Below are 20,193 nucleotides of genomic sequence, written 5' to 3' on the forward strand. Positions count from 1 at the left end.
ATTATAGTGATTCTATTTTAAAAAATAAAGTAAGATAGAGAATGTTGGTTTATTTTAGGTTTTTATTTCACCTTTAATCATTTTGCTAAAAGGTACTGAAGGAATACTTAGATAATGTCCAGCTGAGTCATATCCTTGAACGTGAAGGAGGCTGGGACAGTGTTCAGGATTGGATGGATGTACTCAGTGGTGGAGAGAAGCAAAGAATGGCAGTAAGTATACTGTGAAGACATTGCACAACAGTGCAACCGGTTGATTAATCAAGGCACACAGTTTTATTTTAATGTTTTCAATTAATAATTGTTTTTGTATAGATTAGTTTAAATGACAATAAAGGTGCTTGAAAGTGTATAACTTGCAAATAAATTTGGAATTCGGAAAAATTTATAAATTTTCCTGTGAAAGGAAAAGCTGCAGATCCAATTATATAACATTAGTACATTTTTGTAAAAGTTGGGGAAACTTTGTACCACATGGTCCTGGGATATATGGTAATCCTGATTGGGTTTCAAGATGTCTTTCTATGTCTTTTCCCTATAGACGTCTCGTTGTCTTACTAAGGCTTTTCTCTCTGAAGTAGCTGAAGATATTAGAGATGATCAGTTTTAATTTTATTGTCATTTTATTCTTTATTCTGTTCTTGCCCTTTCCTTCTACCATTATGTGTATCCTTGTTTCAGGGATTAGTATCTAGTTCCTAGAATTATTTAGAATTTAAAATTTTTTCTACTATAAAAAAAGCATTTGAAAGGAACTATTTTAATTTTATGATTGACTAAACTTATTCTTTATCAAACATGACTATAAAACTCTACATATTAGGAGTGATACTTTTTTGAGTACTCTGTTAAGAGGAATAACTTTTAAAGAGTCATTTTTTAAATGTGCATACCATAGTTTGAGCAGATCCAGAGGGATTTTTCTTTTCAGAATGTTAACCTTATGGAAATTAGAGAAAACTGTAGCCAAGGAAAGAGTAAAAGAAGCGGCTTATTGCAGAATTGCTTACTCATTACCTTCAAGTTATATTCTACCATTTTGTTGCCTCCTACTCCCTAATTTTGCATGTTTTGTTTTTCCCTAAATAATACCCATTTTATATGAACTTGATATAAACCTAATACTGTTATTTTTCTGGTTAGAACTGTTAATATAAGATTAATCTAGAGTGAAGAATGAATCATAAACAAACAAAAAAAAAAGATGTCAACCATACTCAAAATGGAATGAGTGAGAATTTGAAGTGATTGGGCATAGAAATAACTGCAAGTCGAGAGAACAAATTTAAATTTTATACTTTGACTTCAAAGAAAATGGAAGGCTAAGAGTCACAAATGGATACAATGGCAACTCAGAGAAAGAAAAAAAATGCTTAATTAAGGAATCCTGTGTGTGTGGTATAAAGGTACAAGTGGGATAATTTTTATTTGAAGAGAAGAAATTCAGGGTCTTCAGGAATGAGACAATATATCTTGGAAGAGTAAGGGCATAGGGGAAAGAATCCTGTAAAACCATATGAACCATGATAGAGTTTGGGAATGGGAGAAAGTTCTACCATGGACCTGCTACTTGACCAAGACATTGATGGTGTGTGTTCTGGAGAATTGGAGAATAGGCCAGTGTTTGGAGAATTGAACGTAAAGTTTAAAAGAGAGCATATTGTTTTGCTACTTTCAAAGGGTTTGTGGGAGAGAGAAAAGGCTAATACAATCAATATTAATGTTGATGAAATTGGGTGAAGAGTATGTGTGTTCATTTTACTGTTCTTTTTTTTTTTGATTAAAAATTTTCAAAGTAAAAAGAGGGAAGAGAAGACAATTTTTATAAATTACAAGAATTTATAAATATTAAAAACTGTAATTTTTAGGAAAAACAGACTTGAAAGATCTAACCATCCAAATTAGAGAACTTTTTAGAGTGAGGGTTTGTGTAAAACTGGTGAACCAAAGGAACTTTCGGGTAAGCAGAGCTAGGATTTGAATTTGAGAGAATGGAATAATACTATTGAATAAAAGGAGGTCTGGTGACAGATTTCTAAAAGCTCCTTGAAAAGCACTCCTTCAGTCTAAATGTAGAGAGATAAGATTATTATTCCATTATTTTAACAGTGAAAAAAACATTTAATGATGGTATAATTTCCACAGAGTTCAGTTTTTGCCAGGTGCCTGCTCTTATAATTTAGTTGAAGATCCAAATATTCTCAACTAATTGTAATACAAGGCAGTCTTATAGCTACAAAAAGTTGATTTTGAGTGGCAGATCCTATTTAATTCTCCTAGCAGCCTTGTAAATCAAGGTATAGACAAGGGAAAGACTTGACGAGCTCAATCAGTTACTAATGCCATACAGCTAATGAGAGGCAGAACTGAGCTTCAAGTGCAGGTGGATCTGATACCAGAACTGTTGCTCTTAACCAATCAGTACTTTTCAGTGTGCATGTGGGCTGTCTATCCAGTTCTCTTCTCTCATCGTCCGGTGAGGTCTCAAGTGACATTTCCTTCCATTGCACTCATTTGGTCCAAGCCATCATCAGCTAAGGTGGTTCTACCTAATATCATAATTTAGTATATCTTATTTCTCTGACTGATAGTTGTCTTTAGCACCCCACTATTTTTGCTCTTCCTATTTAGTCATGGAGTTCTTTTTGTGAATTGTGAAAAAATATATATGAAAGAAAGTTGGAATATGTATCAAATTATAAAGAAGGAACAAAACCCCCTTACCAGAGATACCACCGTCATAAAATTTTTAAACCTTTTTTATAATTCTTTTTCTTTTACCTAATTGGCAACTGTCTTCCTTCTTCAAACTCCGTGAGATTTCTTGAATATTGTTCAATATTCTTACAACCGATCAATCTTTTTCTTACAACTGATATATCCTCTTCTGACTACCTCCTTTCCTATCTAGTACAGACTTAATAACCTGGCATGGGGCCTGGCACGTAGGAGGTATTCAGGAGGTATATCTTACAGGAATGAACAAATTATCCCTTCTACTTAACTTCCTTTCCCACTTTTTGTTTTCTCACATTACCTAAACCCCAATCAAGAGCAGTTATTTGCCTTGGCATTTCTGTGCGTAGGCTTCTGAGCACAGCTGAAAAAATCAATGATATGGATTAGGGCCAGCACACTTTCATGGTTTCCAGTCTTACAGGGGCTTATAGCATGGCTAGGCAATCATTTTACTTATTTTTTCCTCCCTCTCTTATTTTTCATGATAATCATTTAAAAACTCCAATATCAAGCTTTTACCCCATTTTCTACTCTACCACTCTCAGCAGAATAACTTATCTCCTGCTTAAAAAGGAGAAGCTATTATTTCAGTTAAATGGCAACTAATTTTTATTGAGTGCTTAATAGGTATTATGCTAAGCACTTTACACAGATTTTCTCATTTAATTCTCACAACAGTACTGTGAAATAAGAACTATGAATGCCCCCATTTTACAGGAGAAATTAAACAGTGAAGTAGCTTGTCAAGCAAGGACCGCTAGTAAAAATTAAAGCACGTAGGGGTTGGGGGTTTGGCTTGTCAAGCTCAGGCAGCAGTACGACTGCAGTGTTCGAGTTCTCATTCACTTTACAGTCTTGTATTGTAGTGTCAAGTACCTGATAGCATAGTGGAGGGAGAGACACATGATGTGAGAAGTGTGGTGATGATGGCATGCAACGAGCTCCATGAGAACACAAGGGCATGCGTAGAATGCCTTCAGATAGCCATTCCTCTTAATTAACTTTGCACTGGGCAACTGTCTTGGCCTCCCTGATATACTTGACCTTGTGTCCTAGTAGTTGAGAGGAGGCAATATTGGCTAGAATGTGGAGGGTAGAGTGTGAGCAGGAGTAAGATTGTGCAGGGCCTTGTAGGCCATGGTAAGGAGTTTGAGTTTTATTTTAAGTGGAATGGGAAGTTGTTGAAAGGTTTTAAGCAGAAGAGGGAAATTTTTAAATTTATATTTCTAAGATCTTTGGTTACTTGGAGAATGGATTGGAGAGGAGTAAAAAGAGGAAGTAGGAGGCTATTTGTGGTCATCCAGGCAGGAGATGACTATGTTCTGGGGAAAAAAGCATGATTGTGGAGATGGGAAAAAAGCGAGTGGATTTTAAACTCAGCAGGACTTGAAATGAGGGGGCGGAGGGAGTGAAATGGAGGACGAGGAGGGAATGATAGAGAAGGACTCATGGCTTTCTAGGTTGAACAACTGTTTGATAGTGTCATTTTCTGAAATGTTTATGATTGGAAGAGTAGATGAATGGAGTTTAAGGGGAAAATCTAGAAAATCCATATGAGTTTTGGATTTTTAAGTCTGAGAGTCCCGTGAGGTATCCAAGTAGAAAAATCAAATAGAAATTCTTACATATCAATCTGAAAATTAGAAGAGAAATATAGATGAAAGATATGTACTGGGAGTTTGCAAGTGTAAATCATGAGATTTGAAATCTTGAGATTCAATGAGATGCAATATAGGAAAAAGAGAAGAGGACCTAGGCATTAACCCTGAGGAACCCCAACATTTAGTGGTCAAGTGGAAGAGAAAATGCTGGGAAAGAAGCTGAAAAAGCAGCTTAGGAAGTGGGAGGAAACTTAAGACCATGGTTTCACTGTCACTTAAAGAGCAGGGAGTGGTCATCTGAGTTGAATGTTGCAGAGGAGGTGAATTGGGTAAGGATGGAAGAGTGTGCATTGGTCTTGCAATGTGGAGATCATTGTTAGTGGCAGATGACAAATTGGAATATCTGTTAGACAAGGGATCAGCATACATAATTCCCAGAAAATAAAATACATGTGGAAAATAAACCTAAGAAAATGTTCAGTATTTCTGCTAATCAAAGAAATGTAAGCTTTAACAATCTGGATGTTGGTTTTTACTTATAAAATTAGCAAATGCTTTAAAAAATGAACATACCCCATACTGACCACAGGAATATGAAACAGGTACACTCAAAAAGTTTGATAGGGATATTAATTGGCAACTTATTGGGCATTACTTAATCAACAAAAAAATAGACACGTGTTTGCACTTGTGCCATCTACAAGTCTGAATTCTGAGATTTGGTTAAAACATGTACCCTTTAATCTTGTTTAGAAAACTTTCTTTAATATTAGTTTAAAACTCAACTTCATCTCATATCAGTCCTGAAAGTTTTGTTTCACTTTTAACATTTTATTACATTTCCTCCTTTGTTTGGCAAGACAATAAAAATAATGAGGTTTATATGTTGTTTTTATTTCTGGGAAATAGATTTTTTGAGTTAGAATAATTTTTATACTTGCTTTATGACTATAAATGCACACTTAATTTATTTTAGCTTATTTCTGTTTATTCCTCAGATGGCAAGATTATTTTATCATAAACCCCAGTTTGCCATTTTAGATGAATGCACAAGTGCAGTTAGTGTGGACGTGGAGGGCTACATTTACAGTCATTGTCGAGAGGTAAGTATGCCAAGTCCTCAGTGTAAAGGTCCATGTGCCCCTTCTTGCTTTATTCTGTGACCCACCAAATATCTATCTGAAAAGGAGATTCTAAGTTACTAGGTAACAAAGTTCCTGTTAAAGGATGATGTCTCACTTTAGTAAAGAAGGTTATATCTCAGTGTCAGTGCCCCCATGTGTTGCTGCAGAAACATTCATGTGTTTAATTATAGAATTCTTCCCCAGAACCCCCTGGGGGTGTGGTAAACACTACTTTTCCAAAATGTGAGTTCTAAGACAGATTCTAAAACAAAGTTTCCAATAAAGGATTATCACCCTGTATTTGAAAAACAAATTGGCCGTAGACAGTACTATATTGATTTAATTTTCTTGATTTTGACCTTTTGCTATTTTTATCATCTTTATACATTTTTCACATATTTTTCACAATAAGGTAGAAAATGTACTAGGATATATATTTTCTGCCCCAAACAAAATAATACACGGCGATAGTACTGTTAGTTTAGTTTTATTTTTCTTAAAGAACTTTATCGATAACCGTTAGTTTTTATTATGTGGTTGATGGCCTGTATTTTGTATTACCTTGAACATTTGTCATCAGTTATAATTTTTTCTCTTTGACTTTAATTTTAATTGTAGTTACTGAAGATAGTCATCTTAAAGCTTAAAATACATAGAGTGGTTTGATTTGTACTCTGTGTTATTTATAGCAACCTAAATAGTTTTCTTTGTATTAGGTCGGCATCACTCTCTTCACTGTGTCACACAGGAAGTCTCTTTGGAAACATCATGAGGTTTGTATTTCTTACATTGAATGATACAGTGAAAGTTTATTTAAATATATCAATTCAGCTGATTACGCTTTTAGATTTCTTGGTGTATATTCCCTTAGATACATATACCTTAAAGTAAAAAGGTGATTCTATTTCAGTTTTATAAAATGAAATAGGATTTTCTTAGATATCATTGTAGTTGTTAGTTTTGAAAGCGTGAATACATATAAACAATCCCTAGGTTATATAAGAGATATTAGAGAACCAGTTAGTGGTTCTCCAGTTTTATAAATGACTGTTGTATAATAATTGACTAAAATTTGCATACTCTTAATCACAACTGTGACTAAGTAATATTTTTCTTATCATCCTGTATTGGCAGAAGGAGAAAGAGTCGAAGGATTAGATGGCAAAAAGTTTAGGGACATTTTGAGTGATCAGAACTGTAAGGAAGAAACCGAATAATGTCAGCTGTGTTTGTCATTGCACAGCAGTGAAATAGAATTCATTTGGTAGTCATGATAATTTACAAAGTTATTACAATGAGGTTTACACGGGTACAGATATTTTATTTATTCTGCCATTCCAGCAGTGCCATTCTCAGTAAACAGTTCTTTTCTACTCTTACTGTAAAATGATCAAACTCTAAAAATAAACCCAGTTTAATTCATTTTATATTCTTTCCTTTTTCCTTTCCTGTTCCCTCTTTCCTTCCTTTGTCTCCTCCTTTTTTCCTTCCTAAAAGATACAGAAATCTTAGGTAAAAGAAAGGATTTGAGAAAATTTAGAACAATTTTATCTTCTCCCATACAATTCACACCTGATGAGGTACCTTTTTTTGCCGTGTACTGGGCTGAGTGTCTGAGGGATACAGAGTACTATGTTTACCCTTTAGAACTTATGGTTTAGGCGATAGTATACAAATGATAAAAAAAAAAAAAAAAAAAAAGAGCATGGGACTCAAAGTCAAGAAACCTGCATTCAGACCACTGTTTCTGGCAAATAAAGTTTTTCATCCTTCTCATCCTGTCTCATAGATTACCATGAGGATCAAAGAGGTAGCCTATATGAAAGTATTTAATAAAATATAATGAAATTCTATAGAGCTGTGTGACTTTTAATTATAGTTTTTATCTTATGGCATGTTATAATTTGCCCATTTCTCATGAATTGAATGAGAAATTGAATAACTAGAAATCAAATAGTTTAAAATATATCCAAACCTTTGTATTTCCTCAAAGTTCATAAATATTACAGTCATAAGACAGTGAGAGGACTTGCGTTTTCTCTTCTTCTAGAGGTATACACAAGTAGCCAAATGACAGGAAGAACAGCAGTGTTAGAAGCCAAAATAGCTAAGAAATAACAGTATAAAAATAGAAAACAAAGCTTTTTTGTAAATAAAAAGACACTAAATAAAAACAGAAGGCTTTAACAGCTGTCCTAAGTGTCTTCATAGAATGGGGTATGTAGGCACACTATAGCTCTTGATTCTCCCTCTGCCAAATCCAAAAGCAGACAAAAAGCCTTAAGGTAGAGGTTTCAAGCTGAACTAGGAAACCAGATAAGGAAGTATTAAAAATGGCCCTACTGAACAGGGTCGCACTTGGTGGTCTATCAGATCCTTGGTTACGAAGTTATAGAAGCATTCTAATTTTAGGTGTGCTTATCTTATAGATTTGGTTCCTTTAAAATAATGAGGAAATCTGATATTTTAATTCTTAGGAGCACTATATCCATTCCAAGCAGAATTATATTGTTGCCATTTTCAGAATGAACATAGGTCTTCATTTAGCCTTTACCTTGGAGAACTTTATGCATTTCTGTGTATAAACTTTTAAAGGTTTTCGTAGCTATAAATAATAACTTAGATCATTTGTATAATAACCTCCACATAAATTTCTGACAAAAAAGAAATTCTCTTAGTCATTGATTTTTTTCTCCCCCTTCTTTCCCATAGTACTACCTCCACATGGATGGCAGAGGCAATTATGAATTTAAACAGATAACAGAAGATACAGTCGAGTTTGGCTCTTAGAATCTGGAGGACTGTACCTGCTTCAATGAAATAACACTTAGAAATACAAAGTACATTGTAAATTAAAGTTCAGCTTTTTTTTTTTTTTTAAACAAAGCAACAAATTATAAAATAATTAAGAATAAGTTGTTAAAACATTTAATATTCTATAGAGGATATTGCTATTTGTGTATATGTTGATTTAATTATTAATATGTACTAAGAATGACCTTATTCTTGTGGTTAAAAAACTGCCTAAATTAAATTGGGCTTAAATCAGTGTAACTTGATTCATCCTGGGATGTAAACCATTTGAAGTCAGCTAATTTGACTTTTATGGCTCTATCTTTTGCTTCAATGAAGAACCCTGTTTCAAACTGGGGTCATTACTTGTTCCGTGCTAACGAGATTGTCTTGAGATTGATTTTCTTGTGCCCCATGATGGTGGGAAACAAATTACAGTGTATTATCAAAAGGTGCAGCATCATTGCAAAATAGCATTTGTAACACAGTGGCAAATTTCTTTAGCTGCCACAGTTATACTCATCCTTTGTATATGTCTTGGGGTACATTTGGCTCCAGGAAAGCCGTTTATATTTTCGTTGGCCAAATAATAAATGTGCCCCTCTCTATCTGCAGTATTTGAGTTGCTTTGAGGGTTCTTTGTGGTGATATAACAAAAATATACCCGTCTTGCTTACAAAGGGTGGTTACTGTGTTTCACAACTATTCTTCCCAGCGTTTGGGGTATTAATTAAAACACAAAGTCCTTACATGTCAGCTCAAGATCTAAACAAGATTTTTAGATTTTTTAAAGAATTGGACAGATTTGTATATGTCAGAAACCCATTCATTAGAAGTGTGGCAGTTACATACTTTTAAACTGCACATGAGCCATAGGAATGCACTACATGAAGTAATGCACTGAGTATGCAATGTTATCACTGTCTTCGACTGCGATTTCATTTAAAAAATGTTATAAAACTATTATGTACATGAGTGAATTATGTTTCCTAGGTACTGGTTTATTGCTGTGAGTCTATAATTTTTTTTATATTTGAGTTATTATGTTGAACTATACTAAGAGAAGCGGATTTCACTTTACCAAACCACCATTAGTGACCACATGTATAATTTGCACAGTGACATAAACTCAATATGAAATCAGTTTTATCAAACTAGAATTCAGAAAGGCATTTCGTATTCTTGTTTCTGCATAACTTTCATTTTTTCAGAATTAACAATAAGAATAAATGGCTATCAAAGTAAAATTTGATACACTGATTCCATAATACATAACATTTAATTTTTACCACTCTTTAGCAAACATGTACTGATTTTCTTTTCAGATTAAAAAAACATATTCTATACATCTTTTGCTTGTTCTTTTTATTCTTGTATCTAAATGCTGGGTAGTTCATTCACAGTTCATACATACAGTCTTGACTGGAAAAATGCAAATAATAAATTAATATTTAAAATGGTTTTTTAGCACCCTGTCTTTCTGAAAAAGCTGTGTTAAATGTTTTAATGCAATGAATTTCTGTTTTAGAAAAACCAGTTAAAACCTTTAGTGTACCTCACAAATGCTACCAAACAAATAGAATTTAAAAGATAAGTCTTAGGAAAGATTTTTAAGGCATGGAGGAAGTTTGAGATTTCATATTTCTAGATTACCCTAAACCTAGTAATAGCTTCTTCCTGATTCCTTCTGTAATGGATTTCTTGCCATTAAAATTATTTTTTTCTTCCTTTTTTAATGTAACAAACGTTAAAGTGCCTCACTGTTTGAGGCACAGAGGAAGATCCTCCTGGAGAATCACAGTGAACATTAACAGAATTATGGTTCTAAAAAGGTGCACAATAAAGAAATCCAGTGTTTCCAAAACGTGATTGACCGTGGAACACCCATTTCCACATAATTTTTATCAGTGCCTTCTATAGACTGTACTGAGAAATGGCAGTTTAATTTGAAGAATAAAATAACTTTCATCCATGAGCAATATACTGCATACCAAGTGTACCATTCTGTGTTCTAACACCAAGTTTTTTATGTGATGAGAAAATAGGGATGTAAACAACTAAGTTCTTTGTTATGCATTAACAGAGTTAAACGTACTTAGGGTTTGTCTCTGCAGGGGAGGCAAAATTTTACTTCTACCCTTGTAGGGTTTTTGGTTGAGTTTGAGAAATTGACATAGACATTAACAGAAGATAATACAAGTTTATTTAAGTTTTATGCGACATGGAAGCCCTCATAAGAAAATGAAGACACAAAGAAGTGGCAGAACCTAAAGGCTTTTCCAAAGTAAGTTTAACAAAGAGGCAAATGGGGAAAGGTTAACTTTGTGAGGGAGCTAAAGGAAGATGAGTCTTTTAATAGAGTTTGTGTAGAATTTTAAGTTTCAACATCCTGTCCTTGATAAGAGCATTACTTATAGGGAGGACATTGTCCACATAGGAGTTTTATCTCCTGCTTTTGGGAAGAAAGGGGGAGACTCTGCCCTTGTACCTGCTGTTTTTTTTTAAAGTACCTTTAGCTCAAAGTTGTCCTTATGCCAAAGTGGCATATTTGGGGACGGCATATTCTGCCACCCCTCACCTCTTTCCTCTTTTTAATGAGTAGCGCTTGGCTTAAAACTGTCGTGGTAGTAGAGCATCTGTCATCTCCTAATATAACTTTTAAACTTGATGTTTAATACTGTAATTTGCCTAAAAGTGAATTTTCTTCTATTAGACTTCAGCCTTGCTAGTTGTAGGAAACTTTACATTTTTACCAACATCAGTAATTTTTCCTTTGTGAAGAATTGAAATGTTCTGATCTATAACATATACATGTCACTTAAATACCTAATACCAAAAAAGCACCGAAAACCAGTCCCCTCCCCACCCCCGGAAGGCAACCATTTTGAACTTTCGTGATAATTTTTATTTTTTAAAAACAATAGGCTATTTCTTGATTTATCAGTTTTAGAAATTCCTACCACCCATAGTTCCGCCACACCCTCCACATACAGTTAAATCATTTAAAAATTTGTAAGCACTTTATCGTACTGTAATACATATGCAGAAAAGTCCATCAAGCTCAATACATTTTTAGAAAGTGCATGCTATTACCACCCCCAAAATCAAGATAATTGAGCATTGTTCATACCTCAAAGACCTTTACGTCATCCTCTTATTATTAGCCCCTAAAAGCCACTATTCTGCCTGCTATCACAAATTAGTTTGCCTGTTTTTGAACTTTATATATATTGCATACCCTTTTGTGTATGGCTTCTTTCCCTCAAACTTGTGAGACTGATACACTGTAGATGTGGAAATAGTTCCTTCACTTATTGCTATATATAATATTTCATTATGAATAGACCGTACTTATTCATCTTACCAGTAATGGGCATTGGGTTTTCTGTTAGGAGCTAGTATGAATAGTCCTTATAAACATTCTTATGTCTTTTGGTGCATACATGTATGCACAGAATGGAATGTGTTCAGCTTTGTTATGTACTGCCAAACTGCTCTCCAAAGTGATTGTACCATTTTTACACTTCATAAATATATGAGAATTCCGGTTTCCCCAGTTCTTGCCAATACTTGGTACTGTCAATGGTTTCTTTTTTGAAATTTATTTTTAATTTATTTTTAGCCATTGACAGTAAATCATTTGGGCTCATTTTGCATGTCCCTTATTGATTATAAGGTTGAACTCATTTCACATTTATTGGTCGTGAATGACATTTGTCTTTTTCTAAGTGGTTTTTTAAATCTTTGGGCTCCTTTTATAAATTGCCCTAATGATATTACATAGATATTTATATTATGGGTATGAGTCCTTTATTAGGTAAATGTTCTAATGTCAGACAAGGTAGACTTTAAGACAAGCATTTGTAAAAGGTTAGAGGGACATTGATAATGATAAAAGGATTTAACAGTAACAAAAAACAAAAACCCGCATAAACACCTCAACACAGTAATCAACTTGACCTAATTGACATGATGCATCCAGCAACTGCGGAATTCTTCCAATTCCTGAATATGATAGGTCCGTACATTTAAGACTTCTTTAATTTCTGTCAGTAATGTTTTGTAGTTTTTTTGTGTAGGGTCTTATGTACCTTTCATTAGCTTTATTGCCAGGCATTGAATGTTTGTTGGTTTTAGCATAAATTGTACCTGACATTTTATTTTCGAATCGTTGCAGCTAATTTTTATATATCGATCTTTGTGACAGTGTATTTGCCAAGGACAGTCCCATGAGTATATATGCGCATTACAGCGTAGTAGCAACATCCCCCATGGAGAGGTGAGGTCCACATTCACTCCCCTTGAACTTGCAAACTCTTGTAATTTCTTGTGGCAAATTCAGGGATTTGGAGGTTGACGAAGGAGGAGACAGGATCATGAGAGGCAGTAACACAATACTTGGATGGCGTTTGGACAGGATTGCATGAGAAGGGAAGTCTGTCCCAGTAACATCTGCTCAAAACACTTAACACCCAACAGAACTAAGGAAAACTTAGTTGTAGAGGTGACAGCATTGGACAGGAATGGGAAAAGGGGACTCTCAGGGGGAAAGGGGAAATCCGAGGGGTTCATGGATCTACATAATGTCGATCACTGGCAATGCTCCGAAGAGCAGCAGCTGTTCCGGGTCTTGGAGCTACAGCATTGTCTCGTCTATAGTTAGCAGAAGTTCAATTCCGTTTTGTGGGGTCTGTAAAGTAGGCAGGCTCAAATTGGCTAGAAATACATTTGTTTGTTTGTTTTACTATATTTAAAGCAGTTGGATGTGTGAGGATTTGAATTTGGCACTGGCAGGCTACTGTGAAGAAGTAAACAACACAGAGGCCATTTTAGGCTAATACAGAGGGGCCATCCCTGCTCCATCTATAGAATACTTCTGCGACCAATGGAATGTAGGGAAGTTCTAGTTAAATCATTTTTTTTTACTTTTTCAGTCAGATTATTTTAAATTAACAGTGCTGCTTTTTGATGAATTTACAGTAGTCCCCACTTATGCCGTTTCACTTTCTGCAGTTTCAGTTACCACTGCCAACTCCAGCCTGAAAATATTATGTTAAACATTCCAGAAATAATAAGTTTAAGTTGTGTGTCATTTTGAGTATAGCGATGAAATTTAGCATCATCTTAGCTCCATCTCACTGGGGACAGGAATCATTCTTTTGTCCCATGTATCCAGGCTGTAGTCACTTGCTAGCCATCTTGGTTATCAGATCCACCTTCAGGTGTCGCAGTGCTGGTGTTCAAGTAACTCTTATTTTACTTAAAAAATGGCCCCAAAGCGCAAGAGTGGTGATGCTGGTAATTTGGATACGCCAAAGAGAAGCCGTAAAGTACTTTCTTTAATTGAAAAGGTATGAGCGTATAGGAAAAACGTAGCATATACCATGTAGGACTTGGTGCTATCCACGGTTTCAGGCATCCACTGGGAGTCTTGGAATGTAACCCTTTGCAGATAAGAGGGGATCACTGTATAATATTGTTCACTGCAGAGCCAAGTAGAGAACTGTGTTCCTTTTTTACTGTCTTTTCTAGTCACTGTTTCTTTTTTTACAAAACCTTGCTCTATCTGCTATAATTATCATAACATAATAATGCTTAATTTTTTTCCAGTTAGGACATCATATTAATGTTCCATTTCTTTCCAGAGATGTTCTTCCTGGGGTCTTCTGTCCCCCTCCTTCATTCACTCTGGTTCTATAAGCTGGCTGAGCTGTCGACCTGACACCGAGCTCTCTTATGTTGGATCCCATGTCTTTCTCTTTTTTGGGTTTTCTCTCTTATTTAGTTGAACATGCCCTACTGTAGCTTCCTGGGGAAGAGTCCTGGAAGAAAAATTCTTTGAAGTCGTGTATGTATGAAAATATGCTTATTCTATTGTGCTTGGTGGGAAGTTCAGCTGAAATGCTGAATTTAAACTCCCTTAGAGTTTTTAAATAGTCATTTTCCTCTTATGTTTGTTTTCTTATATCCAGTTTGCCATTCTGAAGTTCAGTATTCTGATTTTTGTTCCTTTGCACATGACTACAACTTTCTCCTATTTCTCTCAAGAATCTCCTTAGCCTTATTTGGCAAGTCCCAGTGTTGGAGCCTCTTGAGATCTCTAAGAAGGCAAATTAATTTTCTTCCTCCAATTTCCTCCTCTGCACACACATGGTATAGCTCCCTTTTCCATGTAAGAACATTTTCTACTTCTTTACTGAAATTTCTAGTTAATTTCCTCTATCCTTTCTCTTTGTCCCTATAGATTTAAACCTTTAAAGTTTACTTAGTATCATATTTACTTAGTCTTGTAATTTGAGTAGGTAGAAGCAGGGCACATGAATCAATAGCATTGAGGCAGCAAAGCTTTTGGTATTTAGAAAGCTGTGGATTAAGGCAGAGGTTCTCAAATAACTGTCTTCGGGAAATGTGTAATGTTTGCAAGAAGATCTTGGCTCTGGTTTTACTTTTGGCATGGATTAATAACTTGCGATATTTAAGTTTAATAAATGACATCTCACCAAGGCTATACAGTTCTATGCATTGGTGAGGTGTCTCTCTTCCACCCCATTTGCCTACCCTGCTTCTGTGAAATCAGGAATAGTTAAATGGTTGGGGAATGCATAGAGAGCAGAGCTTCTCAGACTTCAGTGAGTTTACACATCACCTGGAAAATGCAGATTCTGCTTCAGTAGGTCTGAGGTGGAGACTGAGAATTTCCATCTCTAACTAGCTCTCAAATGATGCTAAAGCTGCTGTCCCCAGACAACACTTTTAAAGTAGTAGGATCTAGGGTGGGAATTCTGGTAGAGGATTAAAGAGACCAATACAAGAAGAGCTGCAACAACTTGGAGAAGATTCCTTGGTCCAATGATTCAGGCCACTCCTCCTTGCCATGTTCCTTCATTCTATCTATCTATCTATCTATCTATCTATCTATCTATCTATCGTTTATTTATTAACATCTTCTTTTTTTTTATTTTTCCCCCTCTCTCCTCCCCACTCTCCCATGGTAACCACTAATCCATTGTCCATGTCCATGAGTCTGTCTTTTGTCTTGTTCATTTGTTGCTTTTAGGTTTATATCCCACATATAAGTGATATGTGATTTTTCAACCTTTTCCGTCTGGCTTATTTCACTTAGTATAATTATTTCAAGGTCCACCCATGTTGTTGCAAATGGCAGTATTTCATCTCTTCTTATGGCTGAGTAATATTCCATTGTATATTTATACCACAGCTTCTTTAGCCAATCATCTGTCATAGGACACTTTGGTTGTTTCCATGTCCTGGCCACCGTGAATAATGCTACTATGAACATCGTTGTGCAAATATCTTTTCAGATATAGGTTTTCAAGTCTTTGTGGTAAATACCCAGTTGAGAGATTGCTGGATCACATGGTAGATCAATTCTTAGTTTTTTTGAGGAACCTCCATACTGTTTTCCATAATGACTATACCAATTTGCAGTCCCACCAGCAGTGTATAAGGGTTCCTATTTCTCCGCATCCTCTCCAACATTTGTTATTACTTGTCCTGTTGATTATAGCCATTCTAATAGGTGTCAGATGGTATCTCATTGTGGTTTTGATTTGCATTTCCTTAATAGCTGGTGATGTTGAGCATCTTTTCATGTATTTGTTGCCCTTTGTATGTCCTCTAGGGAGAAGTTTCTGTTCAAATCCTCTGGCTATTTTTTGATTGGATCGTTTTTTTATTGTTATTCAGTTGTATGAGTTCTTTGTATATTTTGGATATTAGGCCCTGATCGGAGGTGTTGCTTGCAAATACATTTTCCCATGCAGATGGTTGTCTCTTTACCTTGTTGATGGTTTCTTTTGATGAGCAGAAGCTTTTTAGTTTGATGTAGTCCCATTTATTTATTTTTGCTTTTACTTCCCTTGCCTTTGACGTCAAATTCATAAAATCCTTTTTAAGACCAAGGTCCTTGAGTTTAATTCCTATGTTGTCTTCTATGCATTTTATTGTTTCAGGTCTTATATTCAGGTCCTTAATTCGTTTTGAGTTAATTTTGGTGTGTGGTGATAGACAACAGTCTAGTTTCATTCTTTTGCAGGGGGCTTTCCAGTTTTCCCAGCACCATTTATTGAAGAGGATTTCCTTTCTCCACTGTATGTTTTTGGCTTTTTTATCGGAAATTATTTGCCCATATAAATATGAGTTTACTTCTGGACTCTTGATTCTGTTCCAGTGTACCATGTGTCTGTTTTGCTGCCATTTTGATACTGTCACTTTGTAGTATAATTTGAAGTTGGGCAGAGTGATGCCTCCAGCATCGTTCTTTTTTCTCAGAATGGCTTTGGCAATTCGAGGTCTTTCATGCTTTCATACAAATCTGATGATTTCTTGTTCCATTTCTTTAAAAAATGCCAATGGGATTTTGATGGGGATTGCATTAAATCTGTATAATGCTTTAGGTAATATGGTCATTTTAACTACGTTGATTCTTCTACTCCAAGAACACGAAATATCTTTCCATTTCTTTGTATCTTCTTCGATTCCTTTTAATATGGTCTTATAGTTTTCATTATATAGGTCCTTCACATATTTCATTTGATTTATTTCTAGGTATTTTATTCTTTTTGCTGCAATTGCAAAAGGAATTATTTTTTCTACTTCTTTTTCTGACAATTCATTATTAGAGTATAGGAATGGTTTGAATTTTTGAACATTGATTTTGTATCCAGAAACTGTATTTGCTTATTGTTTCTAGTAGTGCCCTTGTGGAGTCTTTAGGGTTTTCTATATAGAGAGTCATGTCATCCACAAATAGTGACAGCTTGACTTCTTTGTTTTCTATTTGGATGCCTTTTATATCTTTCTGTTGTCTGATTGCACTCACTAGGGCCTCCAGTGTTATATTGAATAGCAGTGGCAATAGTGGACAGCCTTGCCTTGTTCCTGATCTCAGAGGGAAGGTTTTTAATTTTTATTCATTAAATATAATGTTGGCTGAGGGTTTGTCATATATGATCTTTATTATATTAAGGTATTTTCCTTCTATATGATTTTGTTAAGTGTTTTGATTATAAATTAGTGCTGTATCTTGTCAAAGGCTTTTTCTACATCTATTGATATGATCATATGATTCTTACTTTTTAATTTGTTTATGTGGCATATCATTAATTGATTTGTGTATATTGAACCGTCCTTGTGCCTCTGGGATGAAGTCCACTCGATCGTGGTGTATAATCTTTTTAATATGTTGCTGTATTCATTTTGCTAGTATCTGATTTAGGATTTTTGCATCTGTATTCATGAGAGATATTGTAGTTTTCTTTTTTCATGTGATCTTTACCAGGTTTTGGTATCAGGGTAATATTGGCCTCATAAAATGAGTTGGGAAATATTGCCTCCTCTTCCAATTTTTTTGACATATTTTGAGGAGAATAGGTATTAAATCTTCTTTGAATGTTTAGTAGAATTTACTGGTGAAGCCATCTGGTCCTGGACTTTTACTTTGTGGTAGGTTTTTGATGATTGTTTCAATTTCCATACTGCCGATCAGTCTATTTTAATTTTCCAGTTCTTGATTCAGTCTAGGAAAGTTGTATTTTTCTAAGTACTGGTCCATTTATTGTAGATTATTAAATTTGGTGTTATATACTTTTTCACAGTATTCTTGTATGATCCTTTGTATTTCTGCACTGTCGTAATTTCCCCTCTTTCATCCCTGATTTTGTTTATTTGTGTCCTTTCTCTTTTTTCTTTAGTGGGCCTATTTTACTAACCTTTTCAAAGAACCAGCTCTTTGTTGTATTTCTTTTTTCTTTTTATTTTCAATTTCATTTTTTTTTCTGCTCTAATTTTGATGACTTCTTTCCTTCTGCTGACTTTAGGCTTCATTTGTTCTTCCTTTTCTAGTTTTTTAAGATGAAGTGTTAGGTTGTTTATTTGGGCTCATTCTTGTTTTTGGAGGTAGGCCTGTAATGATACGAATTTTCCTCTTATGACAACTTTTGCCATATTTCCAAAGTTTCGATATGTTTTATTATCATTATCATTCGATTCTATGTATCTCTTGATCTCTCTTTTCATTTCCTCTCTGACCCAGTTATTCTTCAGCAGCATGTTTAATCTCCATGTATTTGTGGTTCTTCCTGCTTTCTTTTTGCAGTTGATCTCTAGTTTCAAAGCAGTATGATCAGAAAATATTTGGTATGATTTTAACCCTCTTATATTTATTGAAGCTATCTCTGTGTCCCAGTCTGTGGTCAATCCTTGTGAATGTTTCATGTGCACTAAAGAAGAATGTATAAGCAGCTGTTTTAGAATGAAAGGCTCTGTAAATGTCAATTATGTCCAGTTGGTCTAATGTATCATTTAAGAATGTTATATCCTTATTAATTTTTTGTTGGGATGATCTGTCCATACCTGACACTGGGATATTTAGTTCCCCTATTATGATAGTGTTTTTGGTCTGTTTCTCCCTTTAGTTCTGTTAGTAATTGCTTTATAGATTTCAGGGCTTTCTGATTGGGAACATAGATATTAATAAGTGTTATATCTTCTTGGTACATGATTCCCTTTATCATTATGAAGTGTCCCTCAGTATCTTTCTTTACATTTTTTATTTTGAAGTCTATTTTGTCCGATATTAGTACCACTACTTCCAGTTTTCCCTGAATGCCATTTGTTTGAAATATCATTTTCCAACCTCTCACACTGAGTCTATATTTGTCTTTGGAACTCAGATGTGTCTTCTGGAGGCAGCATATGGTTGAGTTTTGTTTTTTGATACATTCTGCAACTCTGCTTTTTTATTGGTGAGTTCTGTCCATTTACATTTAGGGTCATTATTGAAATATGAGGTCTTCTCATAGCCATTTTATCTTTTGCTTTCTGGTAGCTCAGTGTTTCCATTGCTTCCTTGTCCATGTGTTTCTGTTTTTCTTTATTTTGGTGAGCTTTTGTGAGTTTTCCCTCTGGTCTTTCTTATTTTATGTTATATGCTTTGGTTCTGAATCTTTGGCCTGTTATTACCATTACAAATATGTAAAGGATAGTTATATAAATACGATGATCCCTTTTCTTCTGCATGTGCTTTATCTCCATTCCCCTTTGTGAATTTGGATCTTTGAATCCTCCCCTTTTTAGTTATTGTTGTCTCAATTTGTCCCTATGTATGCCTAATGTTCATCACTATCTTGCTATAGCAAATCTCTTTTGATTTTAAGCTTAGAATACTCTGTTCCTAGTAAGGGTTGCACTCATCTGCTTTTATCAGCCTGCTAGCTACCTTACTTCTAATTATGGTTTTTGTTGGTTTGTTTGTTTTTATTTTTTGTCATTTTGTTTTAGGTGAGCTGACCCCTTTCAGTATTTCCTGTAGTGTAGGACTTGTGAAGAATTCCCTCAGTTTTTGTATGTCTAGACAGGTCTTAATTTCTCCTTCATATGTAAAGGAGAGCTTAGCTGGATATATTATTCTTGGCTGGTAGTTTCCTTCATTGAATAGTTTGCATATTTGATTCCACTCCTTCCTGGCTTGTAATGTTTGTGCTGATAAGTCCGACGATAACCTAACGGGTTTTCCTTTAAAGGTTACTGTCTTCTTTTCCCTGGCTGCCCTGAAAATCCTGTCTTTGTCATTGATTTTTAATAATTTTAATACAATATGTCTTGGTTAAGGCCTTTTTAGGTTGAAATAATTGGGGGTTCTATTGACTTCTTGAATTCCAAGCTTCAGCTCATTCCTTAGATTTGGGAAATTCTCATCTACTATTTGTCTCAAAATGCTTTCTAATCTCTGTTCCTTTCCCTCCTCTTCGAGAATTCCCATTATTATTAGTTTTCCTCTCCTGATGGTATCAGATAGTTCTTGTATTTCTCTTTCATTAATTTTCATTCTTTGGTTTCTCTCTTCTTCCTTCTAATTTATTTCTAAATTTCTGTCTTTGATATCACTGATCTTTTCCTCCATTTAGTCAACTCTAT

General features: G+C 34.8%; 1 protein-coding gene across 3 annotated transcripts in view; it reads left to right on the forward strand.

Moving 5' to 3' along the window:
- The window catches only part of ABCD3 (ATP binding cassette subfamily D member 3), a 64,712-nt gene extending 54,996 nt beyond the window's left edge, over positions 1-9,716 (forward strand). For all 3 annotated transcript variants that reach the window (XM_016158448.2, XM_016158447.2, XM_016158449.2), the window contains 4 exons: positions 93-212; positions 5,338-5,442; positions 6,180-6,236; positions 8,176-9,716. In XM_016158448.2, the coding sequence (XP_016013934.2) occupies positions 93-212; positions 5,338-5,442; positions 6,180-6,236; positions 8,176-8,253 (360 nt within the window). In that variant the 3' untranslated portion in view covers positions 8,254-9,716. The remainder of the gene's footprint in view (positions 1-92; positions 213-5,337; positions 5,443-6,179; positions 6,237-8,175) is intronic.
- The last annotated feature ends 10,477 nt before the right edge of the window (positions 9,717-20,193 follow it).

This window comes from Rousettus aegyptiacus, unplaced genomic scaffold (genome assembly GCF_014176215.1).
Source record: "Rousettus aegyptiacus isolate mRouAeg1 unplaced genomic scaffold, mRouAeg1.p scaffold_m13_p_1, whole genome shotgun sequence".
NCBI classification, from domain to species: domain Eukaryota; kingdom Metazoa; phylum Chordata; class Mammalia; order Chiroptera; family Pteropodidae; genus Rousettus; species Rousettus aegyptiacus.